General features: G+C 45.8%; 2 protein-coding genes across 2 annotated transcripts; one reads left to right on the top strand and one right to left on the bottom strand.

The window, feature by feature from the left end:
• Positions 1 to 6,605: 6,605 nt before the first annotated feature.
• On the bottom strand, positions 6,606 to 11,246 carry LOC146700984 (GTPase IMAP family member 7-like). The gene is made up of 2 exons (XM_085471233.1): positions 11,176 to 11,246; positions 6,606 to 7,772 (listed from the first exon to the last, which is right to left on the bottom strand). The coding sequence occupies exons 1-2, from the start codon at positions 11,192 to 11,194 to the stop codon at positions 6,958 to 6,960; spliced, it is 834 nt and encodes a 277-aa protein (XP_085327359.1). The 5' UTR covers positions 11,195 to 11,246; the 3' UTR covers positions 6,606 to 6,957.
• Positions 11,247 to 15,159: 3,913 nt separating this feature from the next.
• Positions 15,160 to 24,233, top strand: LOC146700983 (GTPase IMAP family member 9-like). Its single transcript, XM_085471229.1, has 2 exons — positions 15,160 to 15,374; positions 22,327 to 24,233. The coding sequence occupies exons 1-2, from the start codon at positions 15,356 to 15,358 to the stop codon at positions 23,163 to 23,165; spliced, it is 858 nt and encodes a 285-aa protein (XP_085327355.1). The 5' UTR covers positions 15,160 to 15,355; the 3' UTR covers positions 23,166 to 24,233.
• The last annotated feature ends 1,599 nt before the right edge of the window (positions 24,234 to 25,832 follow it).

The following is a 25,832-nucleotide window of genomic DNA, read 5'->3' as shown; positions in this document are numbered from 1 at the left end:
ACAGAGCCGTGCAGGAAGTGGGATTTTATCGTGGTGGAAGCAAAACAGCCAAAGTCAGAGTGAGAGTGACGATGTTTATCATCATCCTCTTTTGCTGCTGCTTCAGTGAATGTTGGTCAGATTGATGAAACCTGCAGCATCAGAGTCAGTGAGCTGTCAGCTTTTAGCCCCGACGGCGTGTCCGTGCTGTCACACAGGACACAGCCAGCTTGTAAGCTTTGTAATCCTGAGCAGCACAAACATGGCCCGCACCAAAGCTCGTAAGTACATTTAAAACTTTTGATTTACTGTTTAGACAAACTTTCTATCATAAAATACAATCTAGATAAAAAGTAGAAGTTAAACCTTTACTCAAAAAGCATCTCTAGACCCAGCAGTCTTAGCTAATTATAGGCCAATCTCCAACCTTCCTTTATATCAAACATCCTTGAAAGAGTCAAACAGCTAACAGATCATCTGCAGAGGTTTATTTGAAGAGTTTCAGTCAGGTTTCAGAGCTCATCACAGCACAGAAACAGCTTTAGTGAAGGTTACAAATGATCTTCTTATGGCCTCTGACAGTGGACTCATCTCTGTGCTTGTCCTGCTAGACCTCAGTGCAGCGTTCCATACTGTCGACCATAATATATTGTTTGTGACTTGAGCCTAGGCTAGTGTAAATGGCACCGGTGTGCACGGCTCGCCGTCCACGGCTGTTGGATCCACTTTTGGTCTCCATGTTTTTATTGTTTTTGTCACTTTTATTGAACCACGCTGACTCTCTACTGACCTACGATCGTGAAACTCTGTTAGATATTCAACTTGCCTTGCGGGCTCAAGGCTGGAGCTGAACAACAACACCCTGATAACGACTGTGTTTAGACTGTTCTTCCCATTCCATGCAAGGCCACCTGTGTTGGCTGGAAGACTGTTTACTTAGCCTGGCAGGGTGAAGGACACTGTCTCAGCTGAACTCTGGACACGCACACATATACACTGATATGCACTCATCCCCCCTCCCTTTCCAAACGCCTTCGATGCTTATTCCCCTCCGATGCTGACGGTGGATCATGGAGACCAGCGCACAGGCTGCAGGCCCGGATGTGCTGTCTACACTGGCGGTCTCTCACCCTTTACCCCCCCTGTTGCTTGTCATGTGTTTCTTTGGTGTATTAAGAGTTGTTTCATGTGCAGAGGTGTTTTTTTCTGTTCTCAAACTGATCTCCCTGTTGGAGCTCAGTCTGGGGGGAGTTATTTTTTTCTCCTTATCTTTCCTCATGTGGTGCATTTTCCATTGTTATACCTCTCTGACCTGTCTTCCCCATGTGATGTTTTGTGTCATGTATGTATGGTCGGAGGGTAAGATGGCGCCGCCATTGCGTGCAATAGGTCGGCAGCCTTATGAAAGTGGCATTTCTGGTAAAAAAAAACAACTACTAAGTAAAAAACTACATTTTCTATTAGATTACATTAGTCTTGATACAGCCTCTGCCACCACATCAGATCAATTGCTCTGGGCTCCTTTGATCAGCTCCATCACCTAGTGGGGGTGGGGGGTCATAGTTTGGTCCCGCCTTCACTGTTGTGATTGGTGTGGGGGTAGGGACAGGCTTAGGGCGTCGGGGGGTTCCCCGGAGGCATCTTCCTTGGGGGGCTCAACCCGGGGTAGCGGTCATGTCCGGTTAGGGGCTCTGTTGGCTCTCCGGTGACTGTTTCCTCGCGGCTGCGTGCAGCGGGGCTAGGGGAGGGTCTGTGCTGACGGACGTGGGTTACTGACCTGGTAGCCTGGCTGCCCCTGGGTGGGTCCGGGATGGGCGTGAGGTTCTGGGGGCGCTCCGTCTCAGGGCTGGGACCCGGACCGGGCCTCGGGGGCTTGGGTCCTGGTTGGTGTGTTGCCGGGGTTGTGGGCGGGTGGGTGCATGGGGGCCCAGCCCTGGAGCAGGGTGCCGCCGGTGCGTCGAGCCACCTGTGGGGCTCTTCAACTGGTGGGGGAGATTGTCACATCTTGCAGGAGCTTTCCTCTCCTCAGGAGCTCCCTCTGCAGGAGGGGGAGATACAGGAGAGGTGGAGGAAGATCTCAGCCTGGGTGTTTATTGTCTTATGTAGTCTGGAAGATGAGTGGATGGTGGGGTGGGTGCAGTTTTCTCTGTGGTGGGGTTGGGTGGACTGTCCCGGGCTCTGTGGGGCCGGGCGGTGCTGCTGCACTGGGCCCGGTCTGGATGGGCCTGGGCCCCCTTTCCCTGGCGGGTCGCGGAGTATGGGGGTGCCTACTGGGGTCAGCGGGGGAGCTGGCCCCAGGGAGGGGTCACTTGCCCCTCCCTTCCTTCCCTCCCCATCTCCAGCTGCCTCCCTCTTCCCGCTCCACCACAACCACCCACACATGCAGGGCCTTGGAGTAGGGGTATGTCACCAGGGTGCAGAGGAGGCTACCCCCCCCTCTGTCCCCTTCTGGCTGCCTCTGCCTCAATTTTATCCCACAACTTAGACATTCACATTACTCACACTCTCATTACACATACATATAGGATCTTGGGGGTGGGCACGATACACGGAGTCCAAAGTACCATCAGGGTGTACACCCCACCCCTGGCGTCGTTGCCCACCTCTCAATTTTAAATACACGTAGACATTGAGGGCTAGCAGGAGGGACCATGCGCTTACCTGCTGCTCTCTGGCAGGTAGCTCCATGCCCTCCTGGGTTTTAAATGCACCTTAGAACACACATGCATCAACACTACAATGAGCGGGTGGAGGGAGGTTTGGAGTCTTCTCTCACCCCCGTTCTCTGCGACCTGCTGGAGCGGGGGGGCTAGGAGGAGGAGTTGGCCGTCCGACTGCGGTCTGGAGTGTGGAGCCTTCCTGCTGCTGCGGAGTCGGGGCGGTCTGCCTCCCCCCACCGCAGGGAAAAGGGTAACACCACCTGGGTCTGGGTGCAGTTCCCCCCTCCAGGGGCAAGGGTACCTAGACCCGGTTTATAGAGTACGCTTGGGGAGTGTGATCGTGTGTACAGCGTCTCTTTATGTCTGTCTCCACGTTGGTTGAGTGTGGAGTAAGTGCATATGAGAGCATGAGGGTGGGAATGGATGTTTGTATCTGTGTGTGCCTGTATGTCTGTGTCTATATGTCAGGTTGGGTATCAGACGCCACCTCTCTGGGGACATCTCAGGCCCGCCAAGGTTTGGAGGCCTATCTCCCCCTACCACCACTTCCCCTGCCAGTGGCGGACTCCCTCAGACATCGGTGCGTTGGTGGTTCTTTGTGTCCGGGGATGGGCGTCCAGGTACACACCGGCTCACTCCTTGGCGGCCGCTTATCGAGGCCTGGAGCCTGGGGCTCGCTCGGGCCACTTCGGAGGTGGGGTGCCCCCGGCCTCTCGGCCTGGGGCTCGGTCACTCAGGCACAGCTGGCTGCCGGCGGAGCTCACGGGCGCGTCACTGCAACTCCCCCTGGCTTCTGCTCCGCGGCTGCTGAGTGAGCCCTCATCTGGGACTCTCCTCAGCTCTTTCTGGGACAGTGGCGCAGCTGCCCCTCTGTTGGTCTTCCTTGGTCTCTTGTGTTCTGGGGGCCTCTGGATGTCTGGAGTTTTGATCTCCTCCACACCTGCTTCACGCCCTGGAGGACGGGGCTGTGGCCCCCCCACACCCTCTAGCAGATTATTACATGAAGGAACCTTTTAAAAACAAGCGCGTCCATGCTCACAGGTGTACACACGGGTGATCACACCCACAAACTACACCCTTTTTGGCTCCTACCTCAAAGCACACTGTGTTCTGTTGATCTTATGTGCTGCACAATAATGTTTAACATTTAGTATTTACTGTCATATTCCCATATATCATTGTGATGTTGTTTATTCTATTACTCTTGTTCTCTTCTGCTTGTTTTCTTTTTTCTTTCTCAGCAGGTGACCCAGGTGATTGATATATACATTTTTTTTCTCTGCCCGTTCTGTTGGTTTTTGTCTTTTGCCCTTCTCCCCGTCCCTCTTCTCAGCTGTTTCTCTTTCCCTCTTTCTTTCTCCCCTTCTTTCCCCCAGTCAAGTCTGTCCCGTATTCAGTAAGTGAAAATAAAATAAACAATAAAAGGTGAATCAAATGGACCATTACGGCAAGGCTGGGATGGTCAATTTGGTAAAGTAAATCCGTTGGGCATCTTTCTTTGCCTTTAGACAACAATTCTGATGCAAAAGAGCCAAACGGGACAGGCAAAAAAAAAAAAGAAAAAGAAAAAAAAAGGAAATACTTGGACATCCTTGAAAAAAAAAAAAAAAAAAAAATACTACATTTTCCACGAAAATGACATCACTTCCGGTTTCGGGCAGGTAATGGCGGAAATGTGATTGTTCGCGCTGACGTCTATTCCAATGTAGGAAGTGTTACGAACAGCTGATCGGATCGGCAAAGCGTGTTTATGTTTTTGTTCCTGCAAGCGCTTTGATGCAGTTTTTGCAAAGCTATATGTGGAAGGAAACTGTGACCGAGGACAAGCTGATGACATGAGATGTAAGTACAACTCCTCCGATTTCATATGCAAAAAAAATTATTGCGCTAGCTTAGTGGTTCCGGTTCTACGGGGATTTAAAAATAGCTACGCATTCCCATATATCATTGTGATGTTGTTTATTCTATTACTCTTGTTCTCTTCTGCTTGTTTTCTTTTTTCTTTCTCAGCAGGTGATCCAGGTGATTGATATATGCATTTTTTTCTCTGCCCATTCTGTTGGTTTTTGTTTTTTGCCCTTCTCCCCCGTCCCTCTTCTCAGCTGTTTCTCTTTCCCTCTTTCTTTCTCCCCTTCTTTCCTCCAGTCAAGTCTGTCCCGTATTCAGCAAGTGAAAATAAAATAAACAATAAAAGGTGAATCAAATGGACCATTACGGCAAGGCTGGGATGGTCAGTTTGGTAAAGTAAATCCGTTGGGCATCTTTCTTTGCCTTTAGACAACAATTCTGATGCAAAAGAGCCAAACGGGACAGGCAAAAAAAAAAAAATAGCTACGCAAAACGGATCGTGCCCGTGCCGACCGGCTTTAAAGGGTTAAAGTACAATCCTTAATGTTTTCTGTGTGTGTGGTGGGGGGCGCCAGAGGGAGTGTTCGCCCAGGGCGCCAAACAGGCTAGGACCGCCACTGGGTGGAAGAAAAGTCTAAACGCAATCGTTATCAACAAATGTAGCATATTTGCAGCTCTGGAGGCCAGGATTACTGAATTGGAGACTCGGCTTCGCACCCTTCATTCACCCATAGCTAGCCAGGCCCCTGTAGCTGGTGCAGTCTAAGATAGCGTAGGCCCGCTAGCTGTTCCCCGGCAGACCCCAAGCAGCTGGGGAAAGAGGGCGGCTGGGTGACGGTGAGGAGGAAGCATAGTCCTAAACAGAAGCCCCAGATACACCACCAACCCGTTCATGTGTCTAACCGTTTTTCCCCACTCGGCGACACACCCGCCGGGGGTCAAACTCTGGTAATTGGTGATTCTGTTCTCAGACATGTGAAGCTAGAGACACCGGCAACCATAGTCAATTGTCTTCCAGGGGCCAGAGCAGGCGACATTGAAGGAAATTAAAAACTGCTGGCTAAGGGTAAACGTAAATTCAGTAAGATCATAATTCACGTCGGCAGTAATGACACCCGGTTACGCCAATCGGAGGTCACTAAAATCAATATTGAATCGGTGTGCAACTTTGCCAAAACAATGTCGGACTCTGTAGTTTTCTCTGGTCCCCTCCCCAATCAGACCAGGAGTGACATGTTTAGCCGCATGTTCTCCTTAAATTGCTGGCTGTCTGAGTGGTGTCCCAGAAACGATGTGGGCTTCATAGATAATTGGCAAACCTTCTGGAGGAAACCTGGTCTTGTCAGGAGAGACGGCATCCATCCCACTTTGGATGGAGCAGCTCTCATTTCTAGAAATATGGACAAATTTATTAAACCCCCCCAAAATATAAAAATAAATAAATAAAATAACTGTCTTTACTCAAGGAGTTCCACATCTGGGTCCATTCAAACCCTGAGACCCTTCCGTGTGCACAGGGGGAATCTGCTCTCATCTGTGAACAGCACTCGGTGGTGGACCTGTCAGTTCTGACAGGCTATAGCAAATGCAAACTGGGGACAAATAGAGGATATTGGTTCCTCAAGTCACCCTCATGAAGTCTGTTTCTGATTGGTTGGTTAGAAAAGGACTACTGGAGGTCATTTTGCAGTTCCGCCAGTGTAATGTTGCTCGTCCTTGTGCAAAGCCGCAGATATTGGTCCTGTTGATCAGTTGAGGGCCTTTTATGGCTGTGTGCAGCTCTCTCAGTCTCATTGTCCTGGAGTTTGACCAAGCATTTTGAGGTGGTTTTCTTGGACTCAAAGTTTTGTTTTTTGGATTTCAAAAATGGTTTGAAGTGCATGCTCTGCATTATTTTGTTCTCAGTTCAGTATTTGCTAGTGCGTCTGAGTTTTTTTAAAATATATATATCTATATATTTCTAGTTCACGGGTTCTCAGTGATTTGTCCTGAGCATATGTAAGTAAGTATTTACATGCCATCCTGAGGAGCTGGACTACCTGTTAAACCTCTGTACCACCTCATGCCAATGCAAGAAAAAAAAAGTCAAGGAAGAAAAAAGAAAAATCAACAGTGACATCAAAGACCTGAAGTAAGTTTAATATCACCCTCTGTGTCTCTGTGGTTTTTGCAAGCCGTAACCAATTTACAATTAGATTTACAGAAATCACAAATGCAAAGTATGAAAGGAGTAGAATAATTTCTGTACCTTTTACACATGAGAAATCAAGGAAAAATGTTTTCCCACTAATAAAAGTGACATTAAATACATACATACATACACATTGAGATCAGGAGCACCGCAGACAGTCATCTGAAAGTTAGAAGTCACTAATAATGACGATCATCAGCTCCCAAATACACACTGAGTAACCTTGTTGTAAAGAACTCCCACAAAAACTCTCAAATCGTGATTAAATACCAACAGTTTTCACAGTATAACGCATTCTCCTTGTTTCATTGCCACAACAGCAATTGCCACTCCTGCTCCCAGGGCTGATCCCACTGGTCCTAATATGAATCCAACACCTGCTCCTATCCCAGCAGCCTTCAGGAACTTCGCCCGTCTTCTCGCTTCTTCTTCTCCCATGTCTGGATTTGCTTTCCGAAGTCGTTTCATCTCTTCTCTGATGGCTCTCTCAGCTTCCTGCAGCATGTCATTGGTGTAGTATGTTGCTCCATTTCTCTGAACCATGGTGTTGATCTTCTCCAGCAGCTCTTTGACCTGAGAGCGATCCTCACTCTTGTTGTTAAAAACATGATATCTTCCTCCGCACTGACTGATGAAGCGATGCAGAGGCCGATTTCCACTGATTGAGCTGTAGATGTCGACTCCGTCTTGCAGGTTGTCTCCATACGTGAACAAGACCATAATATAACGTGCTGCATCTTCTCCAAACATCTTCTGAAGAATTTTAATCGTTTCTTCTTCTTCGCTTGTGAATCTGGTCGACTGGATCACAACCAGAAACACATGAGGACCAGGAGCAGCAAAGGTGATGCATCTAACAATCTGTGTAACCACCTGATCTACAGACAGGGTGGTGTCAAATAGACCTGGAGTATCAACCACAGTCAGTGTATGACCATCCACCTGGGCTGTTTCTTGCTGACACTCCAATGTTACAGAAGAAAAAGAAGAAAAAGACTGAAAAGCTTCTCTTCCTAAGATGGTGTTTCCCGCTGCACTCTTCCCTACTCCAGCTTTCCCAAGCAGCACCATCCTCAGGTGGAGGTCCTTTGCATCTGTTGAAGAAGATAAATAAATAAGGTTAGTTGGCCTTCCTGAGGCAGCTCACCACAATCGGACAGTGTGGACTTTGTGTGTAGACGTGATTCAGCCTCAACCTTGGCAGATTAGTGTCTCTGTGGCGGTTTCTGGTGCATCGTTATGCATGATTCTGAATATTAAGTATGTTTTAATTGTTAAACACAGAATAGTCATGATTTATATGTGATTTTGCTGATAGTCACTGATCAGAATATTATCGGGTGTAAGTTTAACCAATATAAAAAATAAGAAAATATCCATCGGCCATCTTTTTGTGCTCGTCTCAGGCCGGGTCACGGGACCAGCAGCATTAGCAGAGAAGCCTAGACCTTCCTCACCCCAGCCACCTCCTGCAGCTTGTCCACGGGGACACCAAGGCATTCCCAGGCCAGCCGAGGTCCCCCCCAGGACCTCTTCCCTGTGGGACATGCCCTATACACCTGTCCCAGAAGGCATCCTAGTCAGATGTCCAACATACCTCAACTGGCTTGTATTCCTGTTCTTGTTCTTTCGGTCACTACCCAAAACTCAAGTCAAGTCAAGTCAAGTCAACTTTATTTGTCGATTCTGCCACATGTACAGGACATACAGAGAATAGAAATTTCGTTACTCTCAAACCCTAGATGAAATAGCAAATGAACATTTAAATATAAGAGAGTGATTAAAAAATGCAAATAAAATAATTAAAAAGTAAAAATTTAAATAAATACAATACAAATTAACAAGAAAGCTATACAATATACAATATTCAGGTAAGGGTAAATGACATTGAGTGTAAACCAGGCAGAGTAGTGCAAATAGGCAAATAGTGCAAATGGAGATTTAGTAATGTACGGTAAGAGATAGTGTAACAACAAAGTCTTATGAGGTAATGGCAGTCCAATGCTCCACAAAGTGACTGGTAACTGGTGCAGGCCTGTGAGTGAGTCAGAGAGAGAGTGTGTGTGTGTGTGTGTGTGTGTGTGTGTGTGTGTGTGTGTGTGTGTGTGTGTGTGTGTGTGTGTGTGTGTGTGTGTGACAGAGTTCAGTGAGACCGTGGAGGAGAGAGGGGAGAGGGGGCAGAATCGGGAGGGAGTTAAGCTTCCTGACAGCCTGATGGATGAAGCTGTCCTTCAGCCTGCTGGTCCTGGCCTGGAGACTCCGCAGTCTCCTCCCTGACGGCAGCAGCTTGAAGAAGCTTTGCATTGGGTGCGTGGGATCAGCCGCTATGCAAAGGGCTTTTTTAGTGAGACGGGTGCTGTAAATGTCCTGGAGGGAGGGGAGAGAGACACCAATGATCCTCTCTGCAGCTCTCACTATGCGTTGGAGGGTTCCATGACAGGACGCATTGCAGACCATAGGTGATGGTAGGGACCCAGATCCACCGGTAAATCAAGAACTTTACTTTTGTGCTCAAGACCCAGAGATTCTTAAACTCCTCTACTTGGAGTGAGGCATCCCTGACCCGGAGTGGGCACTCTGTGGGCTCCCGGCTGAGGACCATGGCCTCGGATTTGGAGGTGCTGATTCTCATTCCCACTGATTCCCACTTGGCTGCAAACTGTTCCAGTGTGATCTGGAGGACATCACCTGATGAAGCCAACAGAACCACATTATGTGCGAAAAGCACAGATGAGGTTCTGAGACCACCCAAGTGGAGGCCTTCTGCCACTTGGCTACTCTTCGAAATTCTGTCCATAAAAATTCTGAAGAGAACTGGTGACGAAGAGCAGCCCTGGCAGAGTCCAACAACCACCAGTAACAAATCCGACTTTTTGCTGTTTGAATGCATTCAGATTTGTGAAATAAAAGCTTCCCTGAAAAGTAAAAACTAACAAGCCTGTTTTGAAAATGTAAAAGGAGTAAAAGACAATATATGACAGATATCTGAAGATTCAACAGAAAATAAAAAAGAAAATTTATTTTATGTCCAAAACAAATGTGTCACCCTGTTCGTTGGTGTGATAGGAAGGATTACATCTTTGATTGATTTTTGCTTCAGGGATCTACATTTGGCACAGTTACACAGAAAAACCTCATTTGTTTTGTAAATGACAGTAAATGAGATTTCAGCCCATTTTCTGATTGGTGCCGTATTAATAAGCTGATTTAAGCCATTTAAATGTCCAGTCACCACATCTACATTTTCTGCATACTGATTAGTTTGCTCTTTTCTTCCACGTTGTGCAGTTTTCAGTCTTTTTTCCCTATGTACATTACAGATGCGGAGTAAAAATCCAAATCTTAAATCTTACCATCATGGTAGAATGACAGTACAGTTTCACTTTTAGGGTTTTACATATCAGGAGATAATTTCATGTTTAGGCTGTCCCACTTTAGTTCTAGTTAGTTTTGCCTCAGTGTCCATCTGCCTTTTGTTTTTTTACCAGCCTCTGATAAACGGCTCGCTGTTCGTTAAGTCATAGCTTTGCCTCCTTTTGGGTCCGCACCTGTAACTCCACACAGTCTGCAGCATCTGTCTCTGACAGCAGTTATGGATCAGTGTGACGTCATCAGTGTGTCTCATGTCTGCAGAGTAGTTTTAGTTCACTCTCCTGCCCAGAGATGCTTCAGCTCATTGAGGTTTGCAGCATTCATTCATGCAAAGCGCTCTAAGCTCTGCAGCAGCTTGGTTTGTTTTACAGCTGTTCTGTTGGAGATTTGCTGCTGTGCTTGGATCTTTGTCCTGTTGATGACACAGTTTGGTCCAAGCTTTAGCTGTAGGACAGACATCCACTCAAAGCCCAAATCATCGTCCTTCCACTGCGGTGCCCACAGTTCGTATGAGGTGTTTGGTTTCCTCCAAACGTGCTGCTGCTCATGATGGAGGAAACCCAAAATCCATGTTGGTCTTGCAACCTTTCCAAACCAGCCGCACTTCTTCAGTCTTTTTGTAATTGTGCTGTCGTGCAGCTCTTGGGTGTTCCTGTAAGCTTTGAACACGCTGACCTCTGGTTGAGTTTGCTGGATGTCCACGTTCAACATCAGAAAAATGCCATTGCCATTCCATTCCAACCATTTCATTGTTGTACCAACAAGGAAGAGAACACTAACCACAAACTGGCTGAGCAGGTTTACTGTATGCGCATCAAAATAAATCTCCTAAATCAGTCTGTCACCGCTGCAGACACCAACCACGGTCTTTTATGGTTTGGTTCCTGCAAGCCATGTAAAATAAATCTGTTTCCAGCACTGCATGGAGCACATGTTTCAGGATTTTGAGCTTCAAACAAATGTTTCACAATAAAAACAACAGCAGGACAAGAGACATAGACACAGGACACAGAAATAACCAATCACAGTTCAGTTTAGCAGGTAGGTCTTTTTAAACTTTTTATCATTTGCTATATAACGTTTGTCTAATCAGTAAATCAGGATAAAAGTTGTAAATGTACTTACGAGCTAGTGTGTTGGCCATGTTTGTTAAAAAGCTTTGCACTGCTGCTCTGTGCTGTACCGACGGGATTGGTCCTTCCTTTAATACAACTGTATCTAATGCAACAACAACACTTAGTTAAAGATGCTGCAGGGCAGGTTCCAAAGAGAAACCCGCTGTCATTGGCCAGCCACACAGTGATGTCACAGTATAAACAACCTGAAGTCCCAGAATGACGCTGAGCCTGAAATTTCTCTTTTAGAGGAAATCTTACCCTGGTTTAGTATCAGACAGACAGCAGGTCACGCCACGGGAAATCCATCAGCCCCACCTGACCCCTCAACATCACAGATTCTGGCCATATAACCTAAGGTATGTTTCATGGAGCCATGCAAAATTCATGTTCATGCAGGAAGGTATCTTCTCTGTTTTATTCCAGGAAGAGGAGCAGATAGAAGGCAAGGTTAGACATGAACAGAGAGAGGAGAAGATCCGGCAGGACTGCCACGTCGCTTCCAGAAGAATATAATAATAGTAGTCATAATAATACTTCTTTTTCTTGTAGCATAAAACTGTAGGGCCTGCTGCAGGGTCATCCTTCGTGTGAAGCAGACGGCTGATTTCCAGTGATGGGAATAACGGCGTTACAAGTAACAGCGTTACTAACGGCGTTACTTTTTTCAGTAACGAGTAATCTAACTAATTACTATTCCTATCGTTACAACACCGTTACCGTTACTAACAAGAAAATGCGGTTGCGTTACCGTTTTTCAACAGACGGCTGAAGCTGTGTTCAGCTCACTGCAGCTTATATCAGCTGCAGGAAGTAGCTGTAAGAATCAGGACGCTGCAGCTTTAAGCAGCTGCGCTCCTGCGGACGGTAACCATCACTTTCTGGCACAACAGCTGGAGCTCAGGGGGCAAAACAATCGCACGAGTGCTGCTGTTTGACTGAGGAAGAATAAAGGAGTCGTGGTCAATCACATGACCACTTACAGACAAAGCAACAAGGTGACATATACCAGTTTATAAACTGTGTTGATCGGACACATAACACCAGGGTCATGATAAACAATATACACGAGTGTTTTTTCCTCAATAGTTTCACGTTTACTGTCTAAGGACAGCGAGACCGCTCTGCTTATGAGCAAACAAAAAAAAGTCAAAAATAAAACAGCTCGTTCATGTTGGTGGAAAAATGCACCATGTTGACCAATCAAAAAATTATATGGCAACATGACATTTGGTTGTTTAGGAAGAGGCGGAAGTTTTAGGAGAGAGAGAGAGAGAGAGAGTTTTTTGGATGTGAGAGATTTGTGACGTTTAGCGTGTTTGGAGTGTGTAGTTAATGTGTTGTCTTGTGTAGTGTATTGTGTTTAGTGTGTAGTTAGTGTGTTGTGGACAGTTTTGTGTTGTGTGTCAGAACAATGAGGCGACTGCTGTCTCCAGGTAGAAACAGCAGTGACACACCTGCTGCTGTCAGACCTGCAGGTATCAGGCTGTGATGTTTCCTTCATAGTGGACAGAAATTATTTTTTTGGAGTGGGAGAAATAATCTGTGGCATCTTGTTGTTGAAGAACAGCTGATTGTTCTGTAAATAGTTTGAAATGGTTATTTAAAAAAGAGTAAAGGTTAAATGGATGCAAATAACTTTGTTGTTTGCAAAACGTGTGCATATAAATTAAAATTGACGATTTATATTTGCATCTAAAGTTATGAAATATGGTCATTAAACATGTTTGTGGTTGTTACAGTAAAACTATAACTTTTTTGATTTTATGTTTTTTGTCTGATTTTAGATCAGTTGTGTTAATACAGTTTGTCAAAATGAAAACATGACTGTAAATTCAGACACGTGAGGCTGTGCTGAAAACAATGAGACCAAACAAGGTAAATAGTTTTTAAAGGTGAAAAGTGGAGGAAACATCAAAAGTAGGTAAAAATGGCCGATTATACCCGGGACCCCAGAGGGTTAAATGTTTTTTTTCTAAGTAACGCAATAGTTACTTTTCAAGTAATTAATTACTTTTAGAATCTTGTGACTCAGTTACTAACTCAGTTACTTTTTTGAAGAAGTAACTAGTAACTATAATTAATTACTTTTTCAAAGTAACTTGCCCAACACTGCTGATTTTACACTGAGGTCCAGCGCTGTAAACTTGCAACTGCTGAAGCAAATGAAATCTTTTAAACGAAGGATCAATCAACCAATTATATCAAAATTAAATGGGAGACGGAGGCTAAAACCAACATATCAGAGGACAGTTGGTTAAATATATGCAGGACACAGATGGAAACTACTAGCTCAGGTTATTGGAGGGAATTCACGTGGAAAAATTTTATTAGGTGTTTTTATAAAACCCAAAATAAAATACAAACAAAAATGTCAACTGACAGATGGACACTGCTGGAGAAACTGTGGGGAAAACATGGCAGATCATTTCCATATATTTTGGAAAAGCCCAATAATCCTGTCATACTGGAGTGAATTGGTCGAATCAATTTACTTGGTGACTGGTCTCAAACTAAATTTGGATTTTTGTACTGTGTACTTGGGCGATATCCCATCAGCAGCCTCCTTAAAAGACAAACACTTGATAAACATCCTGTTGGGAGCTGGCAAAAAAGCGCTTACCAGGAGGTGGCTGGAGAAAGAGCCCCCAACAAAGAAAGATTGGATAGGAATAATGGAGGAAATATATAGAATGGAAAAACTTCCTTTTTTTTTTAACCTCAAAATGGACCAATTTCATAAAAACTGGAGGAAGTGGGAGAAATTTGTTGAAGGTGGTAACGTGGGATGAGATCTTCACGCAACTACTGGAAGAAGGAAGGTCTGCTAAGGACGTTTTATTTTATTTATTTATTTTTTTTTAAGGTAGTTTTTAAAAGAGACTGGAAATACCCTTCCGAATATGATCAGGGATGGACTGTAAAGTGCTGAGTGGACAGTAGTAAAAACCTAACGACATGGGACCTGTAAAGAGGTGGAGGGGAGCTCCCCCAGACCGAGCAGATCTGCGGATTTCACTGAGCCACTATGTTATTGTTAGTGCGTAGTATCTTTGTTTGTTTGGTTGGTTTTTTGTTTTGTTATTTTTGGGGTTTTTTGTTTGTGTGTATTGCTAAATTAAAGTACCTTTTTATAAAAGAGCTTATGAGGTTCTCAGTGGCAGAATATAATCTGCAATAAGACGTTATTTTTTAGCAAAGCCAAAGGAAAATAAGAAGGTACAACCTGCACAGAAATGAACATTTGTGAGATATATAATGAATTTTGATTTTACAAACTTTTCCCTTCCTATTTTTTTTGTTATCATATCAAAGCTGAATGATACAGGGCTGGCGGTCCATAAAGATGACAGAGGCTCAAATTTTGTATCTCTATATGTAATCATGGGAAAAGAGGGATTTGTGTTTGGTCTAAACACACCATGAGAGTGAAGCGATGATCATGAGTTGTTTGTTTGTTTTTTTTACTGTTTTTGTTTTTCTTTTCATGTGGATGACTGTCATAATTACAAAACTTTCAATTAAAAAAAATATAAAAAATAAATAAATCTTTTAAACGACACGTTTCTCGTGTTCTTCCTCAAGAGAACAAAACTGAACACGTCACTTTGCTTCGGAATGAAGCAACAACGAAACCGCTGCCAGATCCCAAATATGAATAGACCGTAATGCTCAGGCAGAAAACCTCAGGCCTGTTATAAGAGCTCAGGCGCCAGAGTCACCTCCATCTACTCTGGGAAACTGTTGGTTACATTAGTATAGTACAGGTTATATAGATGTTGAGGGTCTGTTTGATAACCAGACTCATTTATTATCATGTTACTAAATATTTAGGCTGTGACATCACTGTGTAACCAGCCAATGACAGTTTCTCTCTGGAATCTGCCCTGCAGCATCTAAGCGTTGTTGTGACAGCAGGAATGTTGTTGCATGCAGTAGAATTAAAACCAGGAACTCATTTTTGATTCACAGCCAGGGTTGAATATCCCCTAACAGTGACACATTGGGACTGCAGGTTATTCACACTGTGGCTGTGTGGGTGGTGAACCAATGAAAGCTCTCTTCTGTCTGCAGTCTTCCCTGCAGCAACTTTAACAAGTGCCTTAAAGTGACAGCGTCCTCGGTGTACAGCACAGAGCAGCAGCAGGAAGGTGTCGGTGCAAAGCTTTGTAATCCTGAGCAGCACAAACATGGCCGGCACCAATGCTCGTAAGTACATTTAAAACTTTTCATTTACTGTTTAGACCAACTTTCTATCATAAAATACAATCTAGATGAAAAGTAAAAAAACAAACAAACCAAGAGCTACATGTTAAACTGAACTGTGATTGGTTATTTCTGTGTCCTGTGTAGGGCTGGGTATCGTCACTGATTTCTAGAATCGATTCAATTCCGATTCACAAGGTCCCGAATCGATTCGATCCACGATTTGATTTAATTTGATTCGATTTGAATCTGGGAAATTTTGACAGTCAGAAATATAATTCAGATCAGAACATTTACATATTTTTGTATCTATAAAAAGGAAGCTGACACACGCAAGACTTTATCAAAGGTGTGAGCGTCACAGCGAGGCCTTTGTGTCAAAGTAGCTGAAGATAAAACAGAAACACATGAAGGTGATTTTCCTGTTCTGGATTTTATAAAAATATTCTGCAGTACATCAAAAACGAAAGAAAACCATTAATCAACATATGAACATCACCTCTGACGCTACAGTGGTTTTATTACAGACACAGCGTTTTAAAAAGTTTACATTTGTTCAGTATTGAACGGCAGAAATTAGGTTTTATTTTCGGAAGAATGTAAAAAAAAAAAAAACAGCGGCCGACAGCCTGTAAACAACGGTAGACTTGTGCGTAACAAGCAAGCGAATAATGAAGAAAAGGAAACTGTTCTTGAAGTACAGAGAGAGAGAGAGAGCTGTGCATCGCGGTGGAAGCAAAACAGTAAAAGTCAGAGTGAATACATGACGATGTTCATATGAAACGTAGTTTGGATCTTCTTTTGCTGCTGGTTCGGTCAATGTTGTTTGGAGAGACATCAAACTAACAGCTTTAGAATCAGCGCATAAAGGGCGTGCACACAAAGCGCCGACAGATCAGAATCAGCGAGCTGTGACAGCACGGACACGCCGTCGGGGCTAAAAGCTGACAGCTCACTGACTCTGATGCTGCAGGTTTCATCAATCTGACCAACATTCACTGAAGCAGCAGCAAAAGAGGATGATGATAAACATCGTCACTCTCACTCTGACTTTGGCTGTTTTGCTTCCACCACGATAAAATCCCACTTCCTGCACGGCTCTGTCTCTGTACTCACAGACCAGTTTACCATCAAATCTCTGTTTTCTGCATTATTCTCTGCTCATTATGCACCAGTCTGCTGTTGTGTTCGTGTTGATTCATGGTTTGCTTCAGTTTTTGTTCTACTGCAGAATATTTTAAGGTTATTTGCTATAAGAAGCCAGAACATCTGCTTCATGTGTGTCTGTTTGATCCTCAGTTACTTTGACACAAAGGCCTCTGCTGTGGCGCTCACACCTCTGATGAAGTCTCACAGTGTCAGCTTCGGTTTAATATATGGATATTAAATATGGATAAGTGCTGATAAATGAATAAATAAGATGTTTCTGACCGCCTGAGTCTGAATTCAATCAAATTGAACGCAGAAGTCGACGTCGATAGCCAGCCCTACCACGCAGAGCTGGAAACAGATTTATTTTACACAGTCTGCAGGAAAACAAAGGCTTTGATTGTTCCTGCTGAGAAAACCTGTGGTTGGTGTCAGACCTGACAATATGAAGTTACAGGTGTTCATATTGAAAGGTCACAACCCAACAATGAGCAGCTGTTGGTGTTCTGACATGAAGAAACCACACACAGACAGTAAAGTACAAACTCTACTGTTTTTACTGATCGACGCTCACTGCGGTCCACAGCCTTTACCTGATGAGTGAAACTGAGTTCAGGTGAAATCTTTTGATCCTGTTCAGCCAGTTCGACTGTCGGTTCCTGTAAGCTCGGAGCAAGCTTCCTGCATTCCCTGGAGTTTTACAGGAAAGCAGAAAATACTCCAGATACCTCAGAAGCCACAGCTCTGCATTGATGTCGTTCTTCAGCTGAATACGTTTGAGGTTCTGTTTTGGTTCTCAGTGAGGAAGAGCGTTTAGAGGAGCCCTTTCAGATGCTTTCCTTTTTAACCGAAACACACTGTGGGTTTTTCCCACCTTGGTATTTATATGCCCCGCCCACAGTAGTCTTACCTGTGTCTTCTTCCACAAGTTGTCCCCACATGTCCAGTCAGTTCATCGCTCCCACACTTCAATTCAATTCAATTTTATTTATATAAATTCCTGTGTGTCGTGATGTTACCTCTCTCACGTCTCCCCTTCCTGTGTGTCTTGATGTCACGTCTCTCCTTCCTGTGTGTGGTGATGTCACCTCTCCCCTTCCTGTGTGTGGTGATGTCACGTCTCCCCTTCCTGTGTGTCGTGATGTCACCTCTCTCCTTCCTGTGTGTGGTGATGTCACGTCTCCCCTTCCTGTGTGTCGTGATGTCACGTCTCCCCTTCCTGTGTGTCTTGATGTCACGTCTCCCCTTCCTGTGTGTGGTGATGTCACCTCTCCCCTTCCTGTGTGTCGTGATGTCACCTCTCTCCTTCCTGTGTGTGGTGATGTCACCTCTCCCCTTCCTGTGTGTCGTGATGTCACGTCTCCCCTTCCTGTGTGTCGTGATGTCACGTCTCTCCTTCCTGTGTGTGGTGATGTCACCTCTCTCCTTCCTGTGTGTGGTGATGTCACGTCTCCCCTTCCTGTGTGTCGTGATGTCACGTCTCTCACGTCTCCCCTTCCTGTGTGTCTTGATGTCACGTCTCCCCTTCCTGTGTGTGGTGATGTCACCTCTCTCCTTCCTGTGTGTGGTGATGTCACGTCTCCCCTTCCTGTGTGTCGTGATGTCACGTCTCTCCTTCCTGTGTGTGGTGATGTCACCTCTCTCCTTCCTGTGTGTGGTGATGTCACGTCTCCCCTTCCTGTGTGTGGTGATGTCACCTCTCTCCTTCCTGTGTGTGGTGATGTCACCTCTCTCCTTCCTGTGTGTGGTGATGTCACGTCTCCCCTTCCTGTGTGTCGTGATGTCACCTCTCTCACGTCTCTCCTTCCTGTGTGTGGTGATGTCACCTCTCCCCTTCCTGTGTGTGGTGATGTCACGTCTCTCCTTCCTGTGTGTCGTGATGTCACGTCTCCCCTTCCTGTGTGTGGTGATGTCACCTCTCCCCTTCCTGTGTGTGGTGATGTCACCTCTCTCCTTCCTGTGTGTGGTGATGTCACCTCTCTCCTTCCTGTGTGTCGTGATGTCACGTCTCCCCTTCCTGTGTGTGGTGATGTCACGTCTCCCCTTCCTGTGTGTCGTGATGTCACGTCTCTCACGTCTCCCCTTCCTGTGTGTCGTGATGTCACCTCTCTCACGTCTCTCCTTCCTGTGTGTGGTGATGTCACCTCTCCCCTTCCTGTGTGTCGTGATGTCACCTCTCTCCTTCCTGTGTGTGGTGATGTCACCTCTCCCCTTCCTGTGTGTCGTGATGTCACGTCTCCCCTTCCTGTGTGTCTTGATGTCACGTCTCCCCTTCCTGTGTGTGGTGATGTCACCTCTCCCCTTCCTGTGTGTCGTGATGTCACCTCTCTCCTTCCTGTGTGTGGTGATGTCACCTCTCCCCTTCCTGTGTGTCGTGATGTCACGTCTCCCCTTCCTGTGTGTCGTGATGTCACGTCTCTCCTTCCTGTGTGTGGTGATGTCACGTCTCCCCTTCCTGTGTGTCGTGATGTCACGTCTCTCACGTCTCCCCTTCCTGTGTGTCTTGATGTCACGTCTCCCCTTCCTGTGTGTGGTGATGTCACCTCTCTCCTTCCTGTGTGTGGTGATGTCACGTCTCCCCTTCCTGTGTGTCGTGATGTCACGTCTCTCACGTCTCCCCTTCCTGTGTGTCGTGATGTCACGTCTCTCCTTCCTGTGTGTGGTGATGTCACCTCTCTCCTTCCTGTGTGTGGTGATGTCACGTCTCCCCTTCCTGTGTGTGGTGATGTCACCTCTCTCCTTCCTGTGTGTGGTGATGTCACGTCTCCCCTTCCTGTGTGTCGTGATGTCACCTCTCTCACGTCTCTCCTTCCTGTGTGTGGTGATGTCACCTCTCCCCTTCCTGTGTGTGGTGATGTCACCTCTCCCCTTCCTGTGTGTGGTGATGTCACGTCTCTCCTTCCTGTGTGTCGTGATGTCACGTCTCCCCTTCCTGTGTGTGGTGATGTCACCTCTCCCCTTCCTGTGTGTGGTGATGTCACCTCTCTCCTTCCTGTGTGTGGTGATGTCACCTCTCCCCTTCCTGTGTGTCGTGATGTCACGTCTCCCCTTCCTGTGTGTGGTGATGTCACGTCTCCCCTTCCTGTGTGTCGTGATGTCACGTCTCTCACGTCTCCCCTTCCTGTGTGTCGTGATGTCACCTCTCTCACGTTTCTCCTTCCTGTGTGTGGTGATGTCACCTCTCTCCTTCCTGTGTGTGGTGATGTCACCTCTCCCCTTCCTGTGTGTCGTGATGTCACCTCTCTCCTTCCTGTGTGTGGTGATGTCACCTCTCCCCTTCCTGTGTGTCGTGATGTCACTTCTCCCCTTCCTGTGTGTGGTGATGTCACGTCTCCCCTTCCTGTGTGTGGTGATGTCACCTCTCTCACGTCTCCCCTTCCTGTGTGTCTTGATGTCACGTCTCTCCTTCCTGTGTGTGGTGATGTCACCCCTCCCCTTCCTGTGTGTCTTGATGTCACCTCTCTCCTTCCTGTGTGTGGTGATGTCACGTCTCCCCTTCCTGTGTGTCGTGATGTCACGTCTCCCCTTCCTGTGTGTGGTGACGTCACCTCTCTCCTTCCTGTGTGTGGTGATGTCACGTCTCCCCTTCCTGTGTGTCGTGATGTCACGTCTCTCACGTCTCCCCTTCCTGTGTGTCGTGATGTCACGTCTCCCCTTCCTGTGTGTTGTTCCACGGCTTCCCTGCCGGTCATGTCCTCTCTCTCGTGCTCCCTCGCTCCCTCTCATCTGTGTTTCCTCCTGTGTCCAGCTCATGTGTCAGTCTACGTCTGAGTTTTTCCTGTTGTATTTTGACAGTCTTGTGTCTCCATGTTCAGTGTGTTTAGTTTTGCTTCCCCCGTGGCGTCACGTGCATTTGTATCAGCTGTGTTCCTCACTGCGCTTCTGTGTATTTAGTTCACCAGTCTTCCTTTCTCCTTTCTCCTACCCGTGTCTGGTCACCTCATGATGTTCATGGTCTGTAGTTCTTTGATACTTAGATCTTTACTTAGTTTTTCCCAAGTTTAGGTTTAAGTTTATTTCATTTTCGTGTTACTTTGCCTTTGTTTCTCATGTTTTTCCAGCCTCCAATAAACGGCTTGTATTTGATTGAACCTGCTTCCTGCCTCGAGCGTCTGTGTTTGGGTCCTCTTAAATAAACCCAAGGTTTCCCTCTGCATGTGACCAACAGTGATGGGAGACGGAGCTTATGCTGAACAGCGATTGTGGAAAGTTTCTATACTTAAAATAAGGAAATAACGAGATGTGTGATTAAGATTTTAATATCCCGAACAGTGTAAAATCTTTTCAGCCAATTAACCTACAATAAATCAGAGAAACCCAAACAATCATGTGACCCCCTATAAGCAAGCACTATGAGCAACAGTAGGAAGGAAAAACTCCCTTTTAACAGGAAGAAACCTCCAGCAGAACCAGCTCAGGGAGGGACGGGGCCATCCTGAGTGAGGGGAGAGAGCGGGACACTGACACGCTGCTGGAGAGCGCCTGTGTGATGACCTGTATGATGACCTGTGTGATGACCTGCGTGATGACCTGTATGATGACCTGTGTGATGACCTGTGTGATGACCTGTGTAATGACCTGTGTAATGACCTGTGTGATGACCTGTATGATGACCTGTGTGATGACCTGTATGATGACCTGTGTGATGACCTGTGTAATGACCTGTGTGATGACCTGTGTGATGACCTGTGTAATGACCTGTGTGATGACCTGTGTAATGACTAGGGATGGGTATCGTTTAGGTTTTATCCGATACAGGTGCCAAATCAGTACTTTTGAAACGGTGCCGGTACTTAAACGGTGCTCAAACTGGTGCTTAAAGAATGGAGAACACAAATTGGTCCAAAAACCTCTCATTTTCAGCTGGTTTTTTGTAAAAAGATAACAATGTTAGCCTTTTCTGCAGCTACGGGGCATATATGGTATCACTCTTGGCTGGAAGCAGTGCTTAAACAATGGAAAAAACACAAACTTTGTCCAAAAACCTCTCATGTTTAACTGTTTTCCACTTTTTCTTTGGTCATTTTAGCCTTTTTGGCCAGGGTGAAGGGAGTATCTGCCATCAAACAAGAGGACAGCCGCATGTAGCTATGATGATGTTTGCTAGTTCACCTTACATGCATTAATTTAATAACGTGGTTAGCCTACTCAACGTAAATTACACACGAACAACATTAAGCTACTCACGCAGAGAAGAACGGCTGCTGCTGCCGTCATCATTTCTGCTACACTGGCAGAGCTAGAGGCCAGGACTCTCCTCTTCAGGTTTTTGGGGGATGTTGCTCCGGGTCCGATAACAGGCAACCCACCCACAGTAGATGTGCTTGTTGTGAGTTCTCGCAGCAAGCTATCATACGGCGCATTTCTGGGCTTTTAAAAAAAACACTATGCGTCGCCAGGTGTTTCATCGGATTTGAGGTGTTACCTCCTTTAACAGTATCACAGTATCAGCTTAAAGCACTTGTTGCTGCTGAGTTTGCATCTTTTGCTGTGAAGTACAGCCAGACTTTGACCGCTTCGCCTTGGGCATTTTTAATCTCTAGCTCTGCTCTAAAAGAACGTACGTACCTGGCCCCGCCTACTATCCTCGGAAACGTAAAATGATTGGCTAGAAGTGTATCACAGCTCAGGAAAAAAAAGCACCGAAATGTGCGCTGCTTTTTGGTTTGGTTACTACCGTTTATGTCACCGGACACCGGTACCCATCCCTAGTAATGACTTGTGTAATGACCTGTGTGATGACCTGTGTGATGACCTGTGTGATGACCTGGGAGTCCCACTAACGCTGTCTGTTTATGTTCTCCAGGAGATGCAGTGAGAGATGGGTTCCCACACCTGAGGATTGTGCTTGTTGGGAAAACTGGAGTGGGGAAGAGTGCATCAGGAAACACCATCTTGGGAAGAAAAGCCTTTGAGTCTATAACTTCTTTTTCTTCATCAGTAGTTGGGTGTCGCAAAGTAACAGGGCAGGTGGATGGTCACATCCTGGATGTAGTTGACACTCCGGGTCTGTTTGACACCCTACTGACTCAGGAGCATGTAAAGACGGAGATCGTTAAATGCGTCTCCTTTGTTGCTCCCGGTCCTCACGTGTTCCTGGTTGTGATCCAGATCGGCAGGTTTACAAAAGCAGAAGAAGAAACGATAAAAATCCTTCAGAAGATATTTGGGGTGGATGCAGCCTGTTACACCATAGTCTTGTTCACGTATGGAGACAATCTGCCAAACGGAATCGACATCGACAAATCAATCAGTGGAAATCGGCCTCTGCATCGCTTCATCAATCAGTGCGGAGGAAGATATCATGTTTTTAACAACAGGAGTGAGGATCGCTCTCAGGTCAAAGAGCTGCTGGAGAAGATCAACACCATGGTTCAGAGAAATGGAGCAACATACTACACCAATGACATGCTGCAGGAAGCTGAGAGAGCCATCAGAGAAGAGATGGAACGACTTATGAGAGAAAATCCAGACATGGGAGAAGAAGAAGCGAGAAGACGGGCACAGACGAAGAACAAGATCCTGAGGGCTGCTGGGATAGGAGCGGGCCTCGGGAGCATTTTAGGGCCACTGGGAGCAGCACTGGGAGCAGCAGTGGGAGCAGCAGTCGTAGCAGCAAAGGAGAAAAAATGTGCCACACAATAAAATAAAGAACGTTTGATCACATTTTGATAATTATTGGTCATTAGTGGCGCACTCAAGAACTGTTAGTCCACGGTAATTTATCATATTGTGTAATACGTCATCTAAGAGCTGTATAACATGAGCCTGTATACACACAGATCTCCTGAACATCTTTGGTTCCTGGGTAACGAGCTTTTTCCTCCATTGCTTAAATAAAACATTTTCCTGAATTTTCTATATTTAACACAAACCTTTGATCCATCTGACTCATGCTGGCCCAGGTCTCAGGGACAGAGTCTGGTCTGTACAGAGACTGCCACACCTCTCTATCCCACCTACATCCTCCTGATGGTCTGGAGGAAAAGCTGCAGCATCCCCAAGCTAGCTGAGATGGACTTCCATGACCTCCTCCCAGTCGGACATGCCCAGACCTTAGAGAGCAGGTTGGATTAGCAGCAGCTTTGCTCAGGACGAGCTCGGAGGTTCTGACATGGTCTCCAGTCACAAACTGATTAAAAATAAAATACTGTTCACAAATGCAAAGTTTGAAAACAATATTTTCTTTAACTTTAAAGTATAATAAATATTTACACTTAAATGATGCAAATATCAATAAATGTTGGTATATGATGTGTTCAGGTGTTTAAAAATAATGTTATCATCTGTATTGCTGTGATTACTTCATAAACACACTCTGTGCAGTGAACCTGTGAGACAGGGTTTTCCTCCTTCCTGATTTTATTTTTCATATTTAGAAGACAAGCATTTTTCAGACCGTCAAACAAACTATCAGCACTGTTTCCTCCATGTGTGGATAACTGTGGTTCTCACTGTGGTTCTCTGGAGTGCCACAGCCTGAGGAACATTCCTGTAACCTCGACCAGGCCTGTGCTTCAGCAGGTGTGGCAGTAATCGGGCGTGGGTGTGGCAGAGAAACTGAACTCTTCAGAAAATGTCATATTTTTCACTGTAGTTTCTTAGTCTTCCCTGAGAACTTGAAAGAAGAATCAGCAGCACATTCTCACACAGGGCCAGGTACGTTTGGATTACCTTTCCCTTTAATAAACGAAAAGATTGTTTAAAAACTGATGGTTGTTTGTTTGTTTTTCTTGAACATGCTAAAATAATACAACAACAAGTCTCAGGAGCTTGCAAAGAAAAGCGTCTGGACTTCTTTAAGTTACTTGAAGACGTTTCACCTCTCATCCGAGAAGCTTCTTCAGTTCTAAGGTCAAATGGTGGAGAGTCCCAGATATAAACCTAGTGGGAGTTTCCCCCCACTGAGGGACAAAAGGACCCCTGATGATCCTCTAATCGCCTGACCCAAGGTGTGAAACTGGGTGTGGGTCCCAATGAGCCAGGGTTTCAGGTGTGTTCATTGTGAAACCTGGCCCCACCTTATCATGTGAATTCCTGATGTCAGATGGCCCAGGATGTGAGTGGGCGTTAAGGCGTCTGGGAAGGATCTCAAAACTGGATTATAGATGGCAGAGAGTTGGTGTCGTAAACCCCGCCTCTGTTCAAAGATGGTCGCTCACAGTGGACATAGATGCTTCTTTCACTCTTTCAAACCATCTGTCCTCTCTGTCCAAAATGTGAACATTGGCATCCTCAAAGAGTGACCTTTGACCTTTAGATGCAGATGAACTGCTGAGTCTTGTCCTGTGGAGGTGGCTTTTCTATGTTGTGTTATGCGCTTGTGAAGTGGCTGTTTGGTCTCTCCAGTGTAGAGGTCCTCGCTGCCCTGTACAGCAAACACCACATTGTTGAGTTTGTGTTTTGCAGTTTTGTGGGAGTCAAAGAGGAGGTACTGGTCCGAGTGTGTGGGCTTCAGGTAAACTTCAGTGTGGATAGCTCAGTAGGTAGAGTGGTGGCCCCATGATTGGAAGGTCGGGGGTTCGACTCCACTGAACGGCTACCCTGAGGTACCCCTGAGCAAGGTACCGTCCCTACACACTGCTCCCTGGGCGCTGCACTGGTGGCTGCCCACTGCTTCACTGGGTGGATGGGTTAAATGCAGAGGAACTATTTCCCTATGGGGACTAACACGCACACTTTAAAGGTTTCCATTCTCTTCACAGTCCAGGAATGGCAAACCAGGGAAGACAGAAAGGATAAGTTTGCCATTTAGGCTGAGAGGTGAAACTTCTTCAAGAAACTTAAAGAAGTCCAAACGCTTTTCTTTCCAAGCTCCTTGGACTACGATGACCTGAATGACTGAGAACCTTTACAGACAATATAACAACAACAAAGAACAGAAAAAAACACAATCAAAACACACACGAGGAGAACAGAGATCAGATTCCTAAAAATAACTGAACATGTTCAGAAATGTCAGCGTGACACAGAAGAAGGCAAACATACCAGCTCACCGTGTTCACAGCATTGATCCAGACAGTTTTAACTGGATTCTGTGTGGTTGACTTCTCCTATTAAAACTTCTATTTGGCAGCGAGTCATGTTTCAGCAGAGCATGGCCTGAGGATCTGAGGGCAGACCACAGCAACCTCCCTGAACAGGGTCCAGTAACCATCACAGTGGCAGATATCCAAGAAAGGGTCTCCAGTATGAAGAGTTGGACAGCACCAGGCCCTGACATGGTTCACGCCTACAGGCTGAAGAAGCTGACTGCACTCCACAAGCGCCTGGCAGCACAAATGAATCAGCTGCTAGTTGAGGAGAGACACC

The sequence above is a fragment of the Copadichromis virginalis genome, linkage group LG10 (genome assembly GCF_057382275.1).
Source record: "Copadichromis virginalis isolate Kocher_CV1m ecotype Utaka linkage group LG10, C_Virginalis_male_GT1.1, whole genome shotgun sequence".
In the NCBI taxonomy this organism is placed as follows: Eukaryota; Metazoa; Chordata; class Actinopteri; order Cichliformes; family Cichlidae; genus Copadichromis; species Copadichromis virginalis.
The sequence above is the reverse complement of the archived record's forward strand: the minus strand, read 5'-3'. Positions and strand labels throughout refer to the sequence as shown.